The 22779-nt window shown below is 39.9% G+C and overlaps 1 protein-coding gene and 1 long non-coding RNA gene across 8 annotated transcripts; one reads left to right on the top strand and one right to left on the bottom strand.

Moving 5' to 3' along the window:
• Positions 1-364: 364 nt before the first annotated feature.
• On the top strand, positions 365-21277 carry tmem26b (transmembrane protein 26b). 6 transcript variants are annotated; one of them, XR_007384222.1, is made up of 7 exons: positions 365-596; positions 872-968; positions 1186-1239; positions 1880-2079; positions 2487-2566; positions 3612-4945; positions 21112-21277. XR_007384222.1 is itself a non-coding variant. In XM_048988005.1 (6 exons), the coding sequence occupies exons 1-6, from the start codon at positions 406-408 to the stop codon at positions 19690-19692; spliced, it is 873 nt and encodes a 290-aa protein (XP_048843962.1). In that variant the 5' UTR covers positions 365-405; the 3' UTR covers positions 19693-21277. The 6 variants fall into 6 exon arrangements, 5 of the variants coding, with proteins under 5 accessions (XP_048843962.1, XP_048843960.1, XP_048843959.1 ...); XM_048988005.1 differs by lacking the exons at positions 1186-1239; positions 1880-2079; positions 2487-2566; positions 3612-4945 and adding exons at positions 14461-14514; positions 18136-18335; positions 18744-18823 and having other exon boundaries at positions 19442-21277; XM_048988003.1 differs by lacking the exons at positions 1880-2079; positions 2487-2566; positions 3612-4945 and adding exons at positions 18136-18335; positions 18744-18823 and having other exon boundaries at positions 19442-21277.
• On the bottom strand, positions 15258-16765 carry LOC125715924 (uncharacterized). 2 transcript variants are annotated; one of them, XR_007384224.1, is made up of 2 exons: positions 16715-16765; positions 15258-15511 (listed from the first exon to the last, which is right to left on the bottom strand). It is a non-coding gene; the product is annotated as an uncharacterized LOC125715924 (long non-coding RNA). The 2 variants fall into 2 exon arrangements; XR_007384223.1 differs by having other exon boundaries at positions 16605-16731.
• Positions 21278-22779: the final 1502 nt, after the last annotated feature.

Below are 22779 nucleotides of genomic sequence, written 5' to 3'. Positions count from 1 at the left end.
TGACTATCTCAATTATACACTTTTTGAATGTATGAATCAGATTGTGATCACCGAAAGTATTGTAGCCCTGTTTACTTAGCCTACCAGATTTAATAAACCAAAGCAAACAGTCCGGATGCCTAGGCAATTATGAATTAACTGAATTTCAGTAAATGTAAATATGCATACATGTATTCGTAATGGTTCCTCTCCTTGCTTAGATAATTACCACCAAGCTTGTGTAGTTGACATTTGCTGCGAATGGATAAGAACAATCATAGAAGAACCTAATGCCTTATCAGCGGCTGTAATGAGGGGGTGGGGCAGACAGCTCTTACGTCAGGCTTAAAGTATACAAATACAGCCCATTTAAGAAACAATTTTGAAGCCATTGTACACTGGTTTATTAAACACGTTACATTAAAAATGGCAGTACTTAAGTTTATATGTGCAGTTATTACTAGATCACTATTCATTCTCATTTCACTTATCGCAGTATGGAGGGTTACATTGGTTAAACATAGTAACCAGTATTGGTTACTGATCATTCTCTACTTGCCACTTATTTTAGAAATGATTGTAACTTTGAAGAGAAGAAAGGGAATGGATTATACGTGGTAAGGCGACTTTTCTTTTTAAGTTACGACCATAGTTTTCAAAGATGATATTCTGCCAGGTTTTGCGTTGTGCCATATAAAAACTCAGCAGTTTGTTATACCGAGAAATATGATGATGATGATAATTAGGCTTGAATTATGTGCTCCGAGTTAGCCGATAACTCGATAAGCAGTGTTGCTGTTTTCTCTCATTATGGGTGTTTATTTTTTTTTATCAAACGTACAGTAGTTACAACTCATGTGAACATATACAGATTGATTGTTTTACCCAATAGGTTCTCGCCAGCTATCTTGCTGTTTCTCATCTGCATCATACCGTCTATGTGGATTTTGGAAATACACCATTATAGTGACAAATCAAATGCACATCAGGTAATTTAGGACTTCAACTAAGACAGTTTACATCTGAAAAGTTTTTGCATTTCCTTTCATTTCTGAGAACATTCCTTAACATTTCTTTTGATCTAAGCAACCAAATGTGTATAGCTGTGCAATTTTAATTAACCACCAGTTGCATTAACACAAAACCTATACATTTTTGTTACGTCATTGTGCTTATGTAGCTCATATGATTGCAATGTCATTTTAGTGCAAAAAGCTGGACGATCTTTTCCACAATGCTACACGTGTTAACAGCACCACTGTAAGTTCGTTTTCTTTTTCTTTCTTTCTTTCTTTCTTTCTTTCTTTCTTTCTTTCTTTCCATTTAATTTTTTTTGTTATATTATATACATTTTTGAGTAGCACTTTATTTGTGGGGACACAAAAAATGTAGTAGTAAACTCTTACTTAATGTATTAATTAACCATTGAGTAGTTAGTTATGGACTCATCCCATGTTCATTCATCATTAAACAGTCATGATGGTTCATAGATTCCATATTAGTACATGATTTGTTCTTGAGTAGCACGTAAGTAGCTAAGTTACTCATGCCCCCAAAATGTATGCAGGTTTTTTTTTCCAGTCACACCAGTTTCCTGTTTTGTCAAACATCTCAGCATCTCTTAATTAACTGTCGGAAGTAGTAACAAAACATCTATGTAACAGTCTGCAAATTTCAATAAAACATTTGCAATATTTTCAGAAAAATAATGCAAACCTGTCATGCTGACGTTTTTCATTTGGGCAAAAATTCACAAAATGATCTCTTTTCTGGCGCAGAGGTCTAGAGATATGCAATAAACAGCTACTTGGGAAATTCTTATTTATTTTGCTGGCCTACAGAAAGGCCATCACCGGACCTCCAGAGTGATACTTGTTTGTATTCCCATTAACACTGTCAGGAAGCACTGAACGCTGTGTGCCCCAAAGACTGGATCCTGGCACTGCACCAAATCGTACTCATCCTGTTGATCGTTGGGAAGTGGCTGATGCCCATCGGGGTGGACGTCACTAAGGACGAGCTTTCCCAGCTCCTTCTCATTTTTGTGGGCACGGCTGCTGACATCCTGGAATTTACCAGCGAGACCATCTCCGATGTCAAGTGAGCTTCCGTGCTTGCCACTGATGGCCCAGACATGTCCCATTAGTCTGTGAGAAAAAAAAACAGTTGAAATATGTGAAGGATTTAGCGTAAATATAAATATCTTGTAATGTTAATGCTACAATGCAATGGGAATATACAATTGGAAACCTTCCAACAAGCTGCCGACATTCTTATGAACAGAATATCTGCAACTAGATGATATTACTCTACCAAAACCACTGTACTTCCCACACATTTAATGCCAAACCCACATCATTATTATATACTGGTTTTGGGAAATAAAAATGTTTTCTTGCCTGTATAAAACAAAATGTCTTCTTATCACACACATCAGATGCATTATTCTCCTCCATCTACTGTTTTTCAAATATGTGTGTATTAACACTGCCTGAGTCTCTTGACAGGGAGAATAATCCTCAGCTTGTGTACATCATCCTCGGCATCTGGACGTGGAGCATGCTGCAGTTCCCGCTCCATCTCTCAGGTGGGCCTTCACACGCCAGCTGACCACTGCCCCTTCCACTATCACATTCTTCATAAGGGACCTACTTCTGTGTTCGTTCTTGCACGTCTGTTAGCATTTGTCTGCAATGGGCGCATGTTGGTGTTAGATTGAAATGAATTACATGCGGGGCGGCATGGCGGTGCAGTGGTTGGCACTGTTGCCTCATACCTCTGGGACCCGGGTTCGAGTCCCCGCCTGGGTCACATGTGTGCGGAGTTTGCATGTTCTCCCCATGTCGTCGTGGGGTTTCCTCCGGGTACTCCGGTTTCCCCCCCACAGTCCAAAAACATGCTGAGGCTAATTGGAGTTCCTAAATTGCCCACAGGAGTGCCTGTGTGTCTGAAAGGTGTGTGAGTGTGCCCTGCAATGGGCTGGCCCCCCATCCTGGGTTGTTCCCTGCCTCGTGCCCATTGCTTCCAGGATAGGCTCCGGACCCCTCGCAACCCAATAGGATAAGCGGTTTGGAAAACGGATGGATGGATGAATTACATGCATTTCTCACCCAGAATTAAACTCTGCTCCAAATACAGATTCCAGATGTTCCGCTCAGTACCCAGTAGGCCAAACCCCTTATTCTTGGGTTGTGATTTTGGTGCATTTTCATATAGAGCTATGAAAGAGCTTGAAGCATATGGCTATGTCCATATATACTCTGTTATCACCATGATGTTATGTGTTTCAGATTGCTAAGCACATAAACAGATAAGGTGTGAAGACAATGGTTATATAATAAATGTGTTCATACTTGATCTAGCTCTAGGCTGCAGTTGCGAAAGCTATTGTCATATGTCATGTGTGGCCTAAGCACTGATTCTCCTGGATTGAATGCCCCCCCGTTGAGTCCCCCCCACGATGTGCAATGAAAAAAAGTAATTGCAAGTTTTTTTGCAAGTTTGTAAATGTTATTTATCCTTTATAGCAGAGCTGGTAATCCTGCTTGATGCATGACTGCCTGCTGCTGAAATTGCATTGCTATCTGTTAAAGAAATACTTCTCAATTGCTTTCCATTTGCTTGGTGTTTAGTGGTAAACCCAAAGACTGAAGAGGCGTCTGAGAATGTCTCATTCCTCAGGAGGCACCAGACTGATCTATGGAATATCGTGGAAAGTCTCCTCATTCAGGACGGCCCCTTCCTATTGGTCCGAATTGTAGTAATGGGACACTTCAACATTATCCATCAAATGCTGATTTTTTTTACCATCAAAAACTTCTTGGTAGTGACACTGAATTTTTACCGTCTATACGTCATTTTCCTGACTTACAAACAACCCAAATAAGTGAGTATTTCTTGAGTCATTCTTCCGGCTCACAATTCAATGGGTAGGCTCAATTAGGAAGATTCCAAGATAAGTGGATTTGTGCAAGCAAGAATGATGTTGCTGTGTGACTCACTAATGGCTGTATTTGTAAGCAGTTTAAACAAATATGGAAGATGGATGGATGGATGGATGGATGATTTCTATTACTTTTAACCCAAAATTGGTGCCATTCAAAAACAATGGTAATTCAGTTACTGATTTCAATTTATGCGTTGAAATCAGTTATTCCCATTTATGCACAGTTCCTATTTAATTTAAACAAGTAACAAAGTATTACATGCACAGAATCTTCTTTAAAATATCTGTGACTTTAAGACACGTTTCTTAATTTTGACGTGTACTGACATTTGTTCATTCGATTCTGATTACATTGTATGACTCGATATGAGGAGAGCAGAGTTTACAGTTAATTTGGTGGCTGTTTATTTTACATGTGTTTGTTTAAATTGTGGCTCTTCTTTATCCAAATAGAGCAAATTTCACAGCTGGATGTTTTACCAGTTGATTGTTTGTTAAGAAATGTCACTTAGGGTTTAAACGACAAGGCCCCATCCTGGAATATGAAGAGGCAATATTCAGGTTGGAAGATTATGTCTTTAACCAATATGCTGCCTGCTAAGACTGGTGCTCTGGCGGTTCTCCACCTAACAACTCTAGCTTAGGAGGGTAATGGTGTGTGATTTGTGTTATTTTCCCTATATATAACTATACGTGGTAAAAGCTGCAGAAGTGTGACACATTTTGCTCGATGTGACTCACTAATGCAAGCCATATAGCCACATCAGTAACTATCAAGAAGGGTTGTTCTTATTCCAGCCCTTCTCAGAAAACTCTTGTGCGGCAAAACAACTGTAGTTTTTGGAAAAAAATAGCTTCCAAATATGAGTAACACCAAGAAAAGAATCCTACACATACAAACTTCTGACACACTAATGTGCCAACTCTACTAGGAGCAATCAATGGTGAAACACAAATCCCAGTCTCACTCCGATGGCTGAAACCTCAATTGCTTCACCAAAAAAGCTGAAACTTCCTTAGGTCGTATCTGTGTCTACCACTGACAACTATGTTAGGATTTACTTACGTAATGATTGGTGGAAAAATGTGTTCAAAGACTTCATGACTTCTGCACTGCTCAGAATAAACCTGACTATTATATATTGCATAACGCCATGATCATACCAATAAATGAATGTGTAAAATGGATAATTTTGTTCCTCTTACCATAAAAAAAGTAACAGGAGTTGCCTCAGAGGTTCAAAATAACTGTCATTGGATGAGGGATGACAGATGAAGGACTTGGGAGAAGGTGGGGTGGTGAAATAAAAGGGGTTTTATGAAACTGTAGAACAAATAGTAGAAACAAACAGGATCACTGGGATCACTACAGGAGGGTGAGATCATGGGAAGGCACAGGCAACATGAAGGTTTGATGTCAGTGGGGAATACAGCACTGGGGAGCATTTAAATGCATAACTAATGAAGGAGTGAACAAGAGGCAGCTGGAAGCGATTCACACAAGGGTAAGAAACAGGGGGTAGGACAATGAAAACAGGTGTGGCATGTAAGAGAGGAAACAGGAAGGTCTGACGGACAGGGCATAACAGGAACATCCATTCATTTTGTGTAACTGCTTCTATTCAGGGTCACAGGGGGTCCAGAGCTTATTCTGGAGGTTATGGGTGCAAGGCAGGGAATAACCCAAGATAGGGCGCCAACCTATCACAGGGCAGACTCACACACCATCTTTAGTGGAGGAGTGGACCACTCCCCGAGTCGCTGGGTCTGATTCCAGTTATGTCTATCCCGCAGTGTCGACCAGAACACCGCTTTAGGCCCTGGATCCCGATGAATCTTTATTATTTAATTCAGGTGCAACATCCCTTCTCCAGGTCTCTCTTAGCACAGGTGCTGATATAAGTGCTTGGGTGCGAGGTGGATGCTTGGGTGTGCGGTCTAAAAGAAGTAAAGTATGGTAAGTGTACACTCAGCAAACTACCAATAACAATGTCAGCTTACAGCCATGAATGAAACACAGCGATCTCTCTGTCTGCGTACAATCGAATCCGCGTGCTAAAGTTAATTATGCAAACACAGCAGTACACTGTATAATATGCCCCGCATTATACAATTATAATCTCTCCCTATTTTAACATTAACAGAGATTATATGCATGAAACTTACGTTTGACATACAACTATACATCGCAACACGAAAGGGGCGAATGGCGCATTTGCTAATTACTTTACTGATAATTTTAACAGAAGGATTGCATAAAAATGATAAAGATAACCACTTGTATAATGAAGGCGCAAACATAAAGATAACCACCTAATATTTGTCTTGCCTTTGGTCATTTACGCACACAAAACAGAATGGACTGGCACTCGCAGTCAGCCCTGCAGTTAAATAAAATAATAATAAAAAATAATAAATATATTTATTTTTGTATAGTGCATTACCACAACATTACATTGTCTCAAAGCGCTTTACAGCATCCTCACCCAAAGCCCCCAGTGAGTAAGCCAGAGGCGACAGTGGCAAGGAAAAACTCCCAAGAAGGAAGAAACCTTGGGAGGGACCAGACTCAAAGGGGGAGCCCATCCTCCAGGGGCCGGCAGGGAGAGTCAAATAGGAGAGATGGTTAAGTGCCAAGTTACACTGTCTAAATCACAAGATTTGAATCACAACCAGGGAGCAGGGAGGTGATGACAAGCCGGTGCCAACTCTCCTTCCAATCGCCAGGCAACCAGTAGTATGGCAGTGGGTCATACTTGGAGGACGACAGGCAGAACGGCGAGCTGGATGCAGGGATGTCACTGGCAGTGGCAACGTCACATGTAGCAGGGTGTGCAGGATATCTTGATAAATTGAGGTCTCCAGGCAGCACACTCCAGGAGGAGTAGGGGAAATAAAATAGACTATAGGCAGTGCTAACAGTTAGGTGAATGCAATATGAAGTGCAGTGTGTAAGCTCCGGCAGATATGGCTATGGCAGCATAAGTAGGAGGGAGAGGCAAGTGGGAATGCAGTCGTGGGGAGTCCCTGAAATGTCAGCACTCCAATTCCACAAGGGATTATGAAGCTAAAGTGACAGTACCGACTATTCAGTTTATCCAAAGCCAATGGAACCGATCCCCACCCAGCTCTACACCTCACACTATAGATCTAACTGGGAGTGAGCAGTTAGCTAGAGCTAGAACTGGTGCCCCTATAAGCTAAACTAAACAGGTGTGTTTTTAGTCTATAGACTTGAATATTGAGAGTGAGCCTGAATCCAGAAAATCCGGTGGAAGACCATTCCACAGCTGAGGAGCTCTATAGGAGAAAGGTTTGCAGCCTGCTGTAGCTCTTTCTACTCTAGGTACTAACAGATTTCCTCCATTACAGGATTCCAGTCTGGAAGTTACAAAGGCATGTATGAATTTTTCTGCATCATGAAGGGAGAGCATCTTCTGAAGCTTGACTATGTTCCATAGATGATAAAACGCAGTTCTAGTAATACACCTTATGTGGGCATCAAAACATAAACCTGAATCAAGCAGAAGACCAAGATTTCTAACCACCATGTTAGGTTGTGTAGGAAGACCACCAATGACGAGGTGGTGAAGCTTATTTCTTGCAGCCTTGGGACCAATTATCAGTGCTTCTGTTTTTTCTGTGTTTAACATAAGGATTTTTTTTGCCATCCAGCACCGGATTTCTAATAGACAGTCTTCTAACCGAGATAGCAGTGATGCATCATCAGGGTTAACAGATATGTACTGTGTACCATCTGCATAACAATGAAACCCAACACCATGATTCCTAATACTGTTACCAAGAGGTAGCATGTATAGGGTAAACAGTAGCGGGACCAGTACTGATCCCTGTGGGACACCATATTTGACTTTGGTGGCCTTGCAAGATTCATTGATAGCGATCAGTTAAATAGGAGCGGAACCAAGGGAGAGAGCTGTTCCCTTAATGCCAACCACACATTCTAGCTGGTCCAACAGGATATTATGGTCCACAGTATCGAATGCTGCAGTTAAATCTAGCAATACCAACAGAGATATACAGCCACGGTCAGAAGTCATAAGCAAATAATTCATAACTCTGACTAGAGTGGTTTCTGTGCTATGGTTTGGTGTAAAGCCAGACTGATATAATTCATTAGTATTACTTTTCTGTAGGAAAGAAGACAGCTGGTGAACTGCAACCTTTTCCATGATCTTTGAAATGAACAGAAGATTTGAGATAGGTCTATAATTTCCTAAAACACTAGGTTCAAGATTTGGTTTCTTTAGGACAGGTCCAGACCTAAGAGATGAGTTTAACACATTTAACGGGGTAGTGCTAATCTGTAGTACAATTTCCTTGAAGAATTTTGTAGGAATTGGGTCTATGGGGCTAGTAGAAGATTTACAGGAGGAAACTAAGCTCAAAAGTTCTGAGTGTTTTATAGTAAAGACAGATTCAAAGGTCTCATTATTGGTAGGCATAAGACTAGCCGGAGGCTGGTAGCCATAAGTAGGACGTACACTGGGTGGTCTGTCTAATCTTAGTTATTTTACCATTAAAAAATGTAATAAAGTGATTACTCTTACGAGCTTGCGGGACTTGTGAGTTTAATGAAGAATTCTGTGTTATCCTAGCTACGGATTCAAATAGGAATTTAGGATTGGTTTTGTTCACGTCTATTAATGTGGAGAGATGCACAGACCTAGCAGTCACTAGTGCTTGTCTGTATTTAGAGAGGCTCTCTTTCCAGGCCGATTTGAAAACTTCTAGGTTAGTTGAGCGCCATTTGCGCTCTAGCTTGCATGATGCTTGTTTGAGTTCACGTGTATGATCAGAGTACCAGGGGACAGGTTTCATATCTCTATGCTTTATCTTCTAAGTGGAGCTACAAGATCTAGTGTGCTACGAAGGGATTTTTCCATGTTTGCAGTTGCCTGTTAAAGTTCATTTACACACGATGCTGCAGATGTAAGGCTGAAGTTGGAAGTTGTTTCATAAATGTTGTTGTAGTTAGTGAGGCAATAGAACGTCTGATTCTGTACTTTGGAGCTGTGGTCGATGAGAAGCTATACTGGATTTCAAATGTTAACAAGTAATGATTTGAAAGCAGAGGACTCTCAGGTACAGTAGATACATGTTGGTCGAACCTCGGATTCAGGAGGAGCAGTGTGGTTTTCACCCTGGACGTGGAACAGTGGATCACCTCTATACTCTCAGCAGGGTCCTGGAGGGTGCATGGGAGTTTGCCCAACCAGTCTACATGTGCTTTGTGGACTTGGAGAAGGCATTCGACTGTGTTCCTCGAGGAGTCCTGTGGGGAGTGGTCTGGGAGTATGGGGTGTCGTGTATGACTGGTGTCAGAGCCTGGTTCGCATGGGCGGCAATAAGTCGGACTCGTTTCACAGCGAGGTTTGGACTCCGCCAGGGCTGCCCTTGTCACCGATTCTGTTCATAACTTTTATGGACAGTATTTCTAGGCGCAGCCAGGGCGTTGAGGGTGTCAGGTTTGGTGACCTTAGGATTAGGTTTCTGATTTTTGCAGATGATATGGTTCTGTGGGCTTCATCGGACCGTGACCTTCGGCTCTCACTGGAGCAGTTAGCAGCAGAATGTGAAGCGGCTGGGATGAAAATCAGAACTTCCAAATCTGAGACCATGATCCTCAGCCGGAAAAGGGTGGAGTGCTCTCTCCAGGTCGGGGAGGAAGTCCTTCCCCAAGTGGAGGAGCTTAAGAATCTCAGGGTCTTGTTCACGAGTGAGTGAGGGAAGGATGGAGCGGGAGATCGACAGGCGGATCGGTGCGGCGTCAGCAGTGATGCGGGCGCTGCATCGGTCTGTCATGGTGAAGAGAGAGCTGAGCCAAAAGGCAAAGTTCTCGATTTACTAGTCGATCTACGTTCCTACCCTCACCTATGGTCATAAGCTGTGGGTAGTGTCCAAAAGAACGAGATCATGAGTGCAAGCAGCCGAAATGAGTTTTCTACCCAGGGTGGCTGGGATCTCCCTTAGAGAGAGGGTGAGGAGCTCAGTCATTCGGGAGGGACTCAGAGTAGAGCCGCTGCTCCTCCGCAGGGTGGCTGGGCTCTCCCTTAGAGACAGGGTGAGGAGCTCAGTCATTCGGGAGGGACTCAGAGTAGAGCCGCTGCTCCTCCGCATTGAGAGGAGCCAGATGAGGTGGCTGGGGCATCTGGTCAGGATGCCTCCCTGGTGAGGTTTTCCGGGTATGTCCCACTGGGAGGAGGCCCCAGGGAAGACCCAGGACATGTTGGAGAGACTATGTCTCTCAGCTGGCCTGGGAATCCCTCAGGATTCCCCCAGATGAGCTGGACGAAGTGGCTGGGGAGAGGGAAGTCTGGGTTTCCCTGCTTAGAGTGCTGCTCCCACAACTCGAACTGGAAAAGAAGTAGGAGATGGATGGATGGATGGTTCCACCATGTGTCTATTATACCAACTAATTTCGCACCACACGTGCCCACGTACTACCATGGAAACAATAAACTAATGGCTACTCCCATTAATGTTATTGCTAGATTAATAAAAATCAACTAAATAAGAATTTCGTTCTCCAAACCCTTAACAGCCGGGGGGGCTTTTGTACACCATTCACGCACACATGAACACCTACAGGCAATTTGGTAACTCCAATTAACCTCAGTATGTTTTCGGGTGGAGGAGGGGGGAAGTAGAGCACCCAGAGGAAACCCCAAGATGAAATGGGGGAAAACCTGCAAATTACACGCACATTGAATTCTGATGGAGACTTGAACCCGGATCCAAGAAGTGTGAGGTAACAGTGCAAACCACTGCACCACCATGCAAATGAAGTTAAAACAAAATGGTTTATTTTATGCTGAGTGGAAATTACAATATCACAATGTTAATTACTAGCCATAACTAATAGAACAATTGTTGACTCTGCTACCTCTGGTTATACCTTTTGGCAGCATTCCATATATTGCAGGGGGCAAATTGTTCAAATTAACTTCCTGGTTTTCATTCATTTTCCATTAAATTGTTAAATTATATGAAATTATGTTTATTATTTGCTAACTCTTTGGATGAAATTCACAACTGAATATGACTACCAGTGTTTTCCCTAGAAAACATTATTGCTATGGGGACTTTTCAAAGGGTTAGGGTTAGGTGTAGTTTTAAGTAAAACTGTTATCATTTAATTACGTTGCAATATAATGCACTGAATGGTCATCCAGATAGTAAAAACTGCATAAAAATGCATATACTGAAAAGTTAGGATCAGTCACGTTGCATTCCACATGGACGTTTTGGTGACAAATTAGACGGCCAGTCCCTTAGGACAATCTGTCCCCCCACCTATATGCCCGAAACTGTCAGATGTTGCTTTTTTTGTTTGCTGTGTTTTTTCTCTCTCCTTCCTCTTCCCACAGGGATACATTGCCTGCATGAAATCTCAGTAGATTTAGTCTTTAGAACTAGCAGAGCCAGTCCCACCTTTTCCAGTGGCCCTCAGTGAGAAATTATAAAAAAATAAATAAATAAATGGGATGTATGTCTTAAAATCTTGTTTCAACTTATTTCCACCAAAGGACTAACAACAAAGGTATATGCCCAAGGGCTGTGCAGATTATAAAAAGTAACTGGACTAGAGTTGCTAATAACTAGGCTACTCAGTTACAGACTATTCACAGACTCATTTCCTTGTGATCTGCTAAGTTCACTTATAAGATACAGTACAATTGCAGGTACAACTGCAGAATTAACACAAAGGAGTTAATGTTGTGTTAAATGCGTATGTGCAGTTCTCATTTACAATGCTCATATGCAGTGCTTGAAAATAGTGTGATATAATTAGATTACCATTGCAGACGGTATATTTTTACAGTCTTGTCAGGATTGGTAACTGTCTGACCCTCTATCGTGTGTCTTGTCCCCATTTGGCCAGCAAACTGATCATAGCAGATCTTGTTTTGAGTAGATATAAAGGGTGTAAGCCTGTGGGAAAGTCTAACCAACCAAGAATGCAAGCATAATCAGAAAGGGTGACTGCTCTATTATGATTTTATGGCGTTTGTATTTTAATAAAGATAGTTACATCAAACAAAGCAATACATTGTTATTATTGCAGAATTTTTAAATCAGATAAGGAAGAAATATGGATTAATCATTAAGCCTACAACCAAATCCCACTGGCTCAGGAAAAACTACATCTGTCCCAAGTATATTAATGCGGGGATCAATATGAACGGCAGTATCCACTGGATCAATTTTTTTTATTGAAGACATATTGACTTGCTTAAGAGGAAATATCTCTTTTTGGAGCACTAAGCCTGTGAAACTATTTTTGGTTCTTGCTATGTTTTAACATCTACTTAGATGTTAAATCTGCCATGTCTGTAAGAAACGCTGCATTCCACACTAAGGCCTACATGTTTCCCTAGCGTGTTTCTGTAGTATATAACATTATATTTTTACCAATATTAGTAATAATGTATAATTTTCTGTTTGATTGAACAAAAGTGGGGTAAAGGCGTTTGATGTCAATATAGCGCAGACATATTGACGTTTTTTGCGACCATCTAAATTACGCTTTGCCCTCAAGTTCAACGAAGAAATGCAATTTTCTCAAACAGGACAATTTTTCTTCTCCAAGAATTACTTTCGGTTGCTTCGATCAAAAAGAAACATGGACAGTATTTGAACATGACTAAAAATTATACAAATGTCTGTGGATATACTATCCGCATGAGGCTGATATTTATGTTCATGGGTTTTATAAAAACGCAGGTCACACTTGTCAAAACAGAACTGGCATTTTTAGCGCTATCCAAGGTCTACACAGTCGGTGGGATACAGACAACCGTAAAACCGAAGAGCTTTTTTTTATATAAGTTTTTATCCTGATACAGAGCCTGTGTGGGCCTGCTCTATCAACGAAATAAATAATAAAACGGTAGTTTTCAATTTCAATTTTACTAGACCAATCACAAAGGGAAATTGGAGAACGGATTGTTTTGCATTCAGATGTGTCTGTTCAATTAAAGAAGTCAGGAGACGCCAAGTATTTGGTCTGCCTGTAGGTGGGTTGAGTTATAAAGCTGTGCATGCTATCTGTTATTGGCCAGGTACATCGCGTAGACCACGCCTCCCTCGAGATCGAACCACCCCTGACTGCGGGGTACTTCAGAGTTTCTGTAAAAGCTGCGATTGAGAACTTTGTAAATTGTTTATGGATTAAAGCAGTCTGATCCAAATTCACGATGGTCACGTCACCATGTAAACAAACATTTTTTTCATGTCAGAAACTAAAGAAGCGCAAACGAAAAAGAACTTAATCTAAACAGTATCATGACTTTTACAGCACTAGGGAAGGTGCAACAGTACGCGCTTGACTATTTCAATTAAACACTTTTTGAATGGATGAATTAGACTGTGAACACCGAAAGTATTGCAGCCCTGTTTACTTAGCCTACCTGTTTCAATAAACCAAAGCAAACAGTCCGGATGCCTAGGGAATTATGCATTAACTGAATTTCAGTATTTGTAAATATGTATGTATGTATGGTTCCTCTCCTTGCTTAGATAATACCACCCCAAGTTCGTGTAGTTGACATTTGCTGAGAATGGATAATAACAATCATAGAAGAACCTAATGCCTTATCAGCGGCTGTAATGAGGGGGTGGGGCAGACAGCTCTTACGTCAGGCTTAAAGTATACAAATACAGCCCATTTAAGAACAATTTTGAAGCCATTGTATACTGGTTTATTAAACACATTACATTAAAAATGGCAGTACTTAAGTTTCTATGTGCAGTTATTATTAGATCACTATTCATTCTCATTTCACTTATCGCAGTATGGAGAGTTACATTGGTTAAACAAAGTGACCAGTATTGGTTACTGATCATTCTCTGCTTGCCACTTATTTTAGAAATCATTGTAACTTTGAAGAGAAGAACGGGAATGGATTATACGTGGTAAGGCGACTTTTCTTTTACGTTAAGTTACGACCATAGTTTTCAAAGATGATATTCTGCCGGGTTTTGCGTTGTTGCATATATAAACTCAGCAGTTTCTTACACCGAGAAATATGATGATGATAATTAGGCTTGAATTATGTGCTCCGAGTTAGCCGATAACTCGAAAACAGTGTTGCTGTTTTCTCTCATTATGGGTGTTTATTTTTTTTTTTATCAAACGTACAGTAGTTACAACTCATGTGAACATATACAGATTGATTGTTTTACCCAATAGGTTCTCGCCAGCTATCTTGCTGTTTCTCATCTGCATCATACCGTCTATGTGGATTTTGGAAATACACCATTATAGTGACAAATCAAATGCACATCAGGTAATTCAGGATTTGAACTAAGACAACTTTACATCTGAAAAGTTTTTGCATTTCCTTTAATTTCTGAGAATATTCCTCAACATATTTTGATCGAAGCAACCAAATGTGTATAGCTGTGCAACTTTAATTAACCACCAGTTGCATTAACACAGGCGCAAAACCTGTACATTTTTGTTACGTCATTGTGCTTATGTAGCTCATATGAATGCAATGTCATTTTAGTGCAAAAAGCTGGACAATCTTTCCCACAATGCTACACGTGTTAACAGCATCACTGTAAGTTCGTTTTCTTTCTTTCCATTTTAATATTTTAGTTCTCTAAATTGGTCATATTATATATATTTTTGGGTAGTACTTTGTGGGGACACAAAAAAATGTAGTAGTAAAGTTACTTAATGTATTAATTAACCAGAGAGTACCCAGACAGCACACCTATATTGAAACAACATAGACTTCATATCAAAGAGGTTGAAATAACGTTGATCTTCAATGTTGATCTGAACATTTATCTTACTAGATGAAAAGGCCATCTATCCAAAATTGAAAAATAAACCATTTATGATTAGGATTCAACGTTGTTTCACCACTTGTTTAGCAACTTCTTTCTCCATTGATTTAATGTTGAATTAGTGCATGTTGAATCAATATTGGGTTATTGTTGTTTTACAAGTGAATTAATGTTGAAATTATGTCCCAGATAGCACACATATGTTGTAATGACATTGATTCCATATCAGACAAAGAGGTTGAAACAACGTTGATCTTCAATGTTGATTTAGCATTGATCTTGCTCGTTGAAAAGGCCATCTATCCAAAATTGAAAAAATTAACCATTTATGATTAGGCTTCAACGTTGTTTCAACACTTGTTTGGCAACTTCTTTCTCCATTGATTTAATGTTGAATTAGTGTATGTTGAATCAATATTGGGTTATTATTGTTTTATAAGTGAATTAATGTTTAAATTGTTATATCCAGCAGGGCTTTCTAAAGCTTAATAAAAAACAACATGTACAAATATTCAAAATGAAAACAATTTATCATTCATAACACATTATATATATATATTCACACAAAAATAGCACAATGGTAGTAATTTGATAACAATCAGAAAAACATTGAAGTCCTAACTGACCCCCCCAACCTGCCCACACCCACTTCTGTCCATTTTCTCTTTGCACCTCCCTGACGTTCTGGTGCATATCGTAGCCATTTCTTCAGAGCATCACTGAAGATATGATGGGTCACTTCCTTGTAGTGGTGCCGTAGAGCTTCTGATATTGAAGAGAAAATAAGCTGTCATTAAAGATTTAACAAAGCTAAAGATTTACAGATAATTGATCAACAGTACATAGCTGAATTGTTTGATCTACTGTTACTAAAATGGATTAGCATCTCCCTTTCAATTTGTATTTAGAGGACAAAATCACTGTAAATACAAATTAAAATTATTATAATTAAGCAATTGATTTTAAAAGGGATTTTAACACAAATCCAATTTCCAAAACTGTTGGGATGGCATGTAAAATGTAAATAAAAACACTGACATTTTGAAAGAGCTGTGAAATCTTACAGTGGAAGTGCAGTAATTCTCTAATCTCTACAAATAGAAAAACAATAAAATGCAAATCTTTTAAACATGCAAGATTTTTAAGCAAGTGTAAAAAGTATTTCTGAAGTTTAAACTAATAAGTCTGTAGTACTGCATTTGTAGAATGCAACTAGAAAAACCCTTGTCTCATACTGTCTTGCTATGCTTCCCCGAAAATAATACTTGCCAAATCGGAACGAGTGTCTTCTGATCAAGTAATTTAGCAGTGGAGCTTAATGAAAAATAGCGGGACCACAATTCGTGTCAGTTACCACAGCACCGCGCTAGCAAATAATAGCTGCTCTGGGTAAAATTGTTCTAAAACATGCTGGGCGTAGGTAGATTATAAATAAAAATACTGCACACAAGCAACTTCTTACAGGAGTCGAACCGTTAAAAATAATTACACATCTTCCGTGACGGAGCCTGAGCTATCGAATGATATTTCAACTCGGGAACTTATCGAAATGGCGCGTGAAGGCAGCATTAGCACCCATGCTAGGAAATGCGACAGAAAGCTATCATATTGGCAGGTACACTATAAGCCAACCTTATGGAAACAGTGTGGACAATACCTAATGAGAAATAAAAGAGCATAAGCAAATACATAATCTACTTAAAACACTGAGATAAAAAAAAATCCATATTTAATTGCTTAGCCCTAATGCCGACGTAAGCCAACATCTACTACCATTGCTAAGACCTCAGCGCAATTCGTCATTAAAAAACACAATTTATGTAAAGAACAAACTTTTAAATGGGGCTGCGATATATACCTACAAACATCCATTTATGACATAAAACATTCATGACACATGTGGGAACCCTTTTATCATTTTAAAAAGTAGAATACAGTCACATATAATTGTCTGACGAGCTCTCTCACGTGCTGCTTCTTTTCCTGGCACAGTTTAAACCAGAAGCCCACCAGATGAACTGCGCATGCGTGAGAACGCGTCCGCCTCACGCCTGTATATTTTACTTCGGTTTCTCTGAATTAAACAACGCGTATCGTCTGCATTGAGGTAATATTCTTAATAAAAAACGGTGAAATTGTAGTTTGTATATTATCATAATTAATACACACTAAAAAGACAAATGCCTATATCAATATTGATTTCACCACTGAGCATAAATTGATTCAATGTTGAAGAACCTACCATAAATCAATGTTGATTGATCACCCGCCAGCATAAATTGATTCAATGTTGAGTAACTCACGATGAATCAACGTTGATTGATCATCCCCGAGCACAAATTGACTCAATGTTGAAAAACTCATCATATATCAATGTAGATTGATTATCCCCAGGCTTATATTGATTCAATGTTCAATATTTTCAGTAATATCGATGTTGACTCAGCATTTTATTTCCAATGTTGAAAAAAAAGTCACTTTATATCAACAATGAATCAAAGTTTTGGCACCATCAATTTTTGAATATTGCAAATCTGTTCAAAAATCAATTCCAATTCAACGTTGATAATTTAACACTGACCACAATTCAACACATTTAACTATACTTGTTACTCAGCGTTGAAACAATAACATGATGCTATCTGGGTAATTAGTTATATACTCAGTCATGATGGTTCATAGATTCCATATTAGTACATGATTTGTAAGTAACTTTGGAAATCTTTTCCACAATGCTACACGTGTTAACAGCACCACTGTAAGTTCGTTTTTTCTTTCTTTCTTTCTTTCTTTCTTTCTTTCTTTCTTTCTTTCCATTTTATTTTTTTAGTTATATACATTTTTGAGTAGCACTTTATTTGTGGGGACACAAAAAATGTAGTAGTAAACTCTTACTTAATGTATTAATTAACCATTGAGTAGTTAGTTATGGACTCATCCCATGTTCATTCATCATTAATCAGTCATGATGGTTCATAGATTCCATATTAGTACATGATTTGTTCTTGAGTAGCAAGTAAGTAACTAAGTTACTCGTGCCCCCAAAATTTATGCAGGTTTTTTTTCCAGTTACACCAGTTTCCTGTTTTGTCAAACGTCTCAGCATCTCTTAATTAACTGTCGGAAATAGTAACAAAACATCTATGTAACAGTCTGAAAACTTCAATAAAACATTTGCAATATTTTCAGAAAAATAATGCAAACCTGTCATGCTGACGTTTTTCATTTGGGCAGCACATTCACAAAATTATCACTTTTCTGGGGCAAAGGTCTAGAGATATGCAATAAACAACTACTTAGGAAATTCTTATTTATTTTGCTGGCCTACAGAAAGGCCATCACTGGACCTCCAGAGTGATACTTGTTTGGATTCCCATTAACACTGTCAGGAAGCACTGAACGCTGTGTGCCCCAAAGACTGGATCCTGGCACTGCACCAAATCGTGATCATCCTGTTGATCGTCGGAAAGCACCTGATGCCCATCGGGGTGAAGGTCACCAAGGACGAGCTTTCCCAGCTCCTGCTCATTTTCATGGGCACGGCCACTGACATCCTGGAGTTTACCAGCGAGACCATTTCTGATGTCACGTGAGCTTCCTTGGTCGCCACTGATGGCCCGGACATATCCCATTAGTCTGTGAGAAAAAAAAAACTGTTGAAATATGTGAAGGATTTAGCGTAAATATAAATATCTTGTAATGTTAATGCTACAATGCAATGGGAATATACAATTGGAAACCTTCCAACAAGCTGCCAACATTCTTATGAACAGAATATCTGCAGCTAGATGATATTACTCTGCCAAAACCACTGTACTTCCCACACATTTAATGCCAAACCCACATCATTATTATATACTGGTTTTGGGAAATAAAAATGTTTTCTTGCCTGTATAAAACAAAATGTCTTCTTATCACACACATCAGATGCATTATTCTCCTCCATCTACTGTTTTTCAAATATGTGTGTATTAACACTGCCTGAGTCTCTTGACAGGGAGAATAAACCTCAGCTTGTGTACATCATTCTCGGCATCTGGACGTGGAGCATGCTGCAGTTCCCGATCCATCTCTCAGGTGGGCCTTCACACGCCAGCTGACCACTGCCCCTTCCACTATCACATTCTTCGTAAGGGACCTACTTCTGTGTTCGTTCTTGCACGTCTGTTAGCATTTGTTTGCAATGGGCGCATGTTGGTGTTACATTGAAATGAATTACCCAGAAATGAATTACATGCATTACTCACCCAGAATTAAACTCTGCTCCAAATACAGATTCCAGATGTTCCGCTCAGTACCCAGTAGGCCAAACCCCTTATTCTTGGGTTGTGATTTTGGTGCATTTTCATATAGAGCTATGAAAGAGCTTGAAGCATATGGCTATGTCCATATATACTCTGTTATCACCATGACGTTATGTGTTTCAGATTGCCAAGCACATAAAGCGATAAGGTGTGAAGACAATGGTTATATAATAAATGTGTTCATACTTGATCTAGTTCTAGGTTACAGTTGTGAAAGAAATTGTCATATGTCACTATGTCATGTGTGTCCTGGATTAAGCGTCCCCTTAAAATTTATCCTTTATAGCAGAGCTGGTAATTCTGCTTGATGCATGACTGCCTGCTGCTGAAATTGCATTGCTAGTTGTTAAAGAAATACTTCTCAATTGCTTTCCATTTGCTTGGTGTTTAGTGGTAAACCCAAAGACTGAAGAGGCGTCTGAGAATGTCTCATTCCTCAGGAGGCACCAGACTGCACTATGGAATATCGTGGAAAGTCTCCTCATTCAGGACGGCCCCTTCCTATTGGTCCGAATTGTAGTAATGGTCCACTTCAACATTGCTCTCCAAATGCTCTTTTATACCATTAAGAACTTCTTAGTCGTGATACTGAATTTTTACCGTCTATACGTCATCTTCCTGGCTTACAAGCAACGCAAATAAGTGAGTATTTCTTGAGTCATTCTTCCGGCTCACAATTCAAAGGGTAGGCTCAATTAGGAAGATTCCAAGATAAGTGGATTCGTGCAAGTAAGAATGATGTTGCTGTGTGACTCACTAATGGCTGTATTTGTAAGCAGTTTAAACAAACAAATATGGAAGACACAAACTGAAATGGTCACAAGTGATTTCTATTACTTTTAACCCAAAATTGGTGCCATTCAAAAACAATGGTAATTCAGTTACTGATTTCAATTTATGTGTGTTATTCACATTTATGGGCTGTCCCTATTTCATTTATAAAAGTAACAAAGTATTACATGCACAGAATCCTCTTAAAAATATCTTTAAGACACGTTTTTTAACTTTGATGTGTACTGACATTTGTTCATACGAATCTGATTACATTGTATGACTCGATATGAGGACAGCAGAGTTTACAGTTAATTTGGTGGCTGTTTATTTTACATGTATTTGTTTCAATTGTGGCTCTTCTTTATCCAAATAGAGTAAATTTCACAGCTGGATGTTTTACCAGCGGGGGCGGCATGGTGGTGCAGTGGTTAGCACTGTCGCCTCACACCTCTGGGACCCGGGTTCGAGTCTCCGTCTGGGTCACATCTGTGTGGAGTTTGCATGTTCTCCCCATGTCATTGTGGGGTTTCCCCCCACAGTCCAAAAACATGCTGAGGCTAATTGGAGTTACTAAATTGCCTGTAGGTGTGCGTGCGTGTGTGAGTGAATGGTGTGTGAGTGTGCCCTGCGATGGGCTGGCCCCCCATCCTGGGCTGTTCCGTGCCCATTGCTTCCAGGATAGGCTCCGGACCCCCCGCAACCCAGTAGGATAAGCGGTTTGGAAAATGGATGGATGGATGTTTTACCAGTTGATTGTATGTTAAGAAATGTCACTTAGGGTTTAGACGACAAGGTCCCATCCTGGAATATGAAGAGGCAATATTCAGGTTGGAAGATTATGTCTTTAACCAATATGCTGCCTGCTAAGACTGGTGCTCTGGCGGTTCTCCACCTAACAACTCTCAGCTTAGGAGGGTAATGGTGTGTGATTTGTGTTATTTTCCCTATATATAACTATACGTGGTAAAAGCTGCAGAAGTGTGACACATTTTGCTCGATGTGACTCACTAATGCAAGCCATATAGCCACATCAGTAACTATCCAGAAGGGTTGCTCTTATTCCAGCCCTTCTCGGAAAACTCTTGTGCAGCAAAATAACTGTAGTTTTTGGAAAAAAAAAGCTTCCGAATATGAGTAACACCAAGAAAAGAATCCTACACATACAAACTTCTGACACACTAATGTGCCAACTCTACTAGGAGCAATCAATGGTGAAACACAAATCCCAGTCTCACTCCGATGGCTGAAACCTCAATTGCATCACCAAATAAGCTGAAACTTCCTTAGGTCATATCTGTGTCTACCACTGACAACTATGTTAGGATTTACTTACGTAATGATTGGTGGAAAAATGTGTTCAAAGACTTCATGACTTCTGCACTGCTCAGAATAAACCTGACTATTATATATTGTATAATGTCATGATCATACCAATACATGAAAGTGTAAAATGGATCATTCTGTTCCTCTTACCATAAAAAAAGTAACAGGATATGCCTCAGAGGTTCAAAACAACTGTCATGGGATGAGGGATGAAGGATGTAGGACTTGGGAGAAGGTGGGGTGGTGAAATAAAAGGGGTTTTATGAAACTGAAGAAGAAATAGACTTGGGAACACAGCACTGGGGAGCATTTAAACACATAACTAATGAAGGAGTGAACAAGAGGCAGCTGGAAGTGATTCACACAAGGGTAAGGAACAGGGGGTAGGACAATGAAAACAGGTGTGGCATGTTAGAGAGGAAACAGGAAGGTCTGACGGACAGGGCATGACAGGAACATTCATTCATTTTCTGTAACTGCCTGTCCTATTCAGGGTCACAGGGGGTCCAGAGCCTATTCTGGAGGCTATGGGTACAAGGCAGGAAATAACCCAGGATGGGGCGCCAACCTATCACAGGGCACACTCACGCACACATGAACACCTACAGGCAATTTGGTAACTCCAATTAACCTCAGTATGTTTTCGGGTGGAGGAGGGGGGAAGTAGAGCACCCAGAGGAAACCCCAAGATGAAATGGGGGAAAACCTGCAAATTACACGCACATTGAACCCTGGTGGAGAATTGAACCCAGATCCCAAAAGTGTGAGGTAACAGCACAAACCACTGCACCACCATGCAAATAACATTCAAACAAAATGGTTTATTTTATGCTGAGTGGAAAGTACAATATCACAATGTTAATTACTAGCCATAGCTAATAGAACAATTGTTGACTCTGCTACCTCTGGTTATACCTTTTGGCAGCATTCCATATATTGCAGGGGGCAAATTGTTCAAATTAACTTCCTGGTTTTCATTCATTTTCCGTTAAATTGTTAAATTATATGAAATTATGTTTATTATTTGCTAACTCTTTGGATGAAATTCACAACTGAATATGACTACCAGTGTTTTTCCCTAGAAAACATTATTGCTATGGGGACTTTTCAAAGTGTTAGGGTTAGGTGTAGTTTTATGTAAAACTGTTATCATTTAATTACGTTGCAATATAATGCACTGAATGGTCATCCGGAAAGTAAAAACTGCATAAAAATGCATATACTGAAAAGTTAGGATCAGTCACGTTGCATTCCACATGGACGTTTCGGTGACAAATTAGACGGCCAGTCCCTTAGGACAATCTGTCCCCCCACCTATATGCCCGAAACTGTCAGATGTTGCTTTTTTTGTTTGCTGTGTTTTTTCTCTCTCCTTCCTCTTCCCACAGGGATACATTGCCTGCATGAAATCTCAGTAGATTTAGTCTTTAAAACTAGCAGAGCCGGTCCCACCTTTTCCAGTGGCCCTCAGTGAGAAATTGTAAAAAAAAAAAATAAACGGGATGCATATTTATGTCATTAAAATCTTGTTTCAACTTATTTTCACCAAGGGACTAACAACAAAGGTATATGCCCAAGGGCTGTGCAGATTATAAAAAGTAACTGGATTAGAGTTGCTAATAACTAGGCTAC

Source organism: Brienomyrus brachyistius, chromosome 20 (assembly GCF_023856365.1).
Source record: "Brienomyrus brachyistius isolate T26 chromosome 20, BBRACH_0.4, whole genome shotgun sequence".
Taxonomy (NCBI): domain Eukaryota; kingdom Metazoa; phylum Chordata; class Actinopteri; order Osteoglossiformes; family Mormyridae; genus Brienomyrus; species Brienomyrus brachyistius.
The sequence above is the reverse complement of the archived record's forward strand: the minus strand, read 5'-3'. Positions and strand labels throughout refer to the sequence as shown.

Coding starts and splice junctions, on each gene's coding strand:
- tmem26b (XM_048988001.1), top strand. CDS start 406: ATGGCAGTACTTAAGTTTATATGTGCAGTTATTACTAGATCACTATTC. Junction 597..871: donor AAGGGAATGGATTATACGTG/GTAAGGCGACTT, acceptor TTTACCCAATAG/GTTCTCGCCAGCTATCTTGC. Junction 2,080..2,486: donor GAGACCATCTCCGATGTCAA/GTGAGCTTCCGT, acceptor GTCTCTTGACAG/GGAGAATAATCCTCAGCTTG.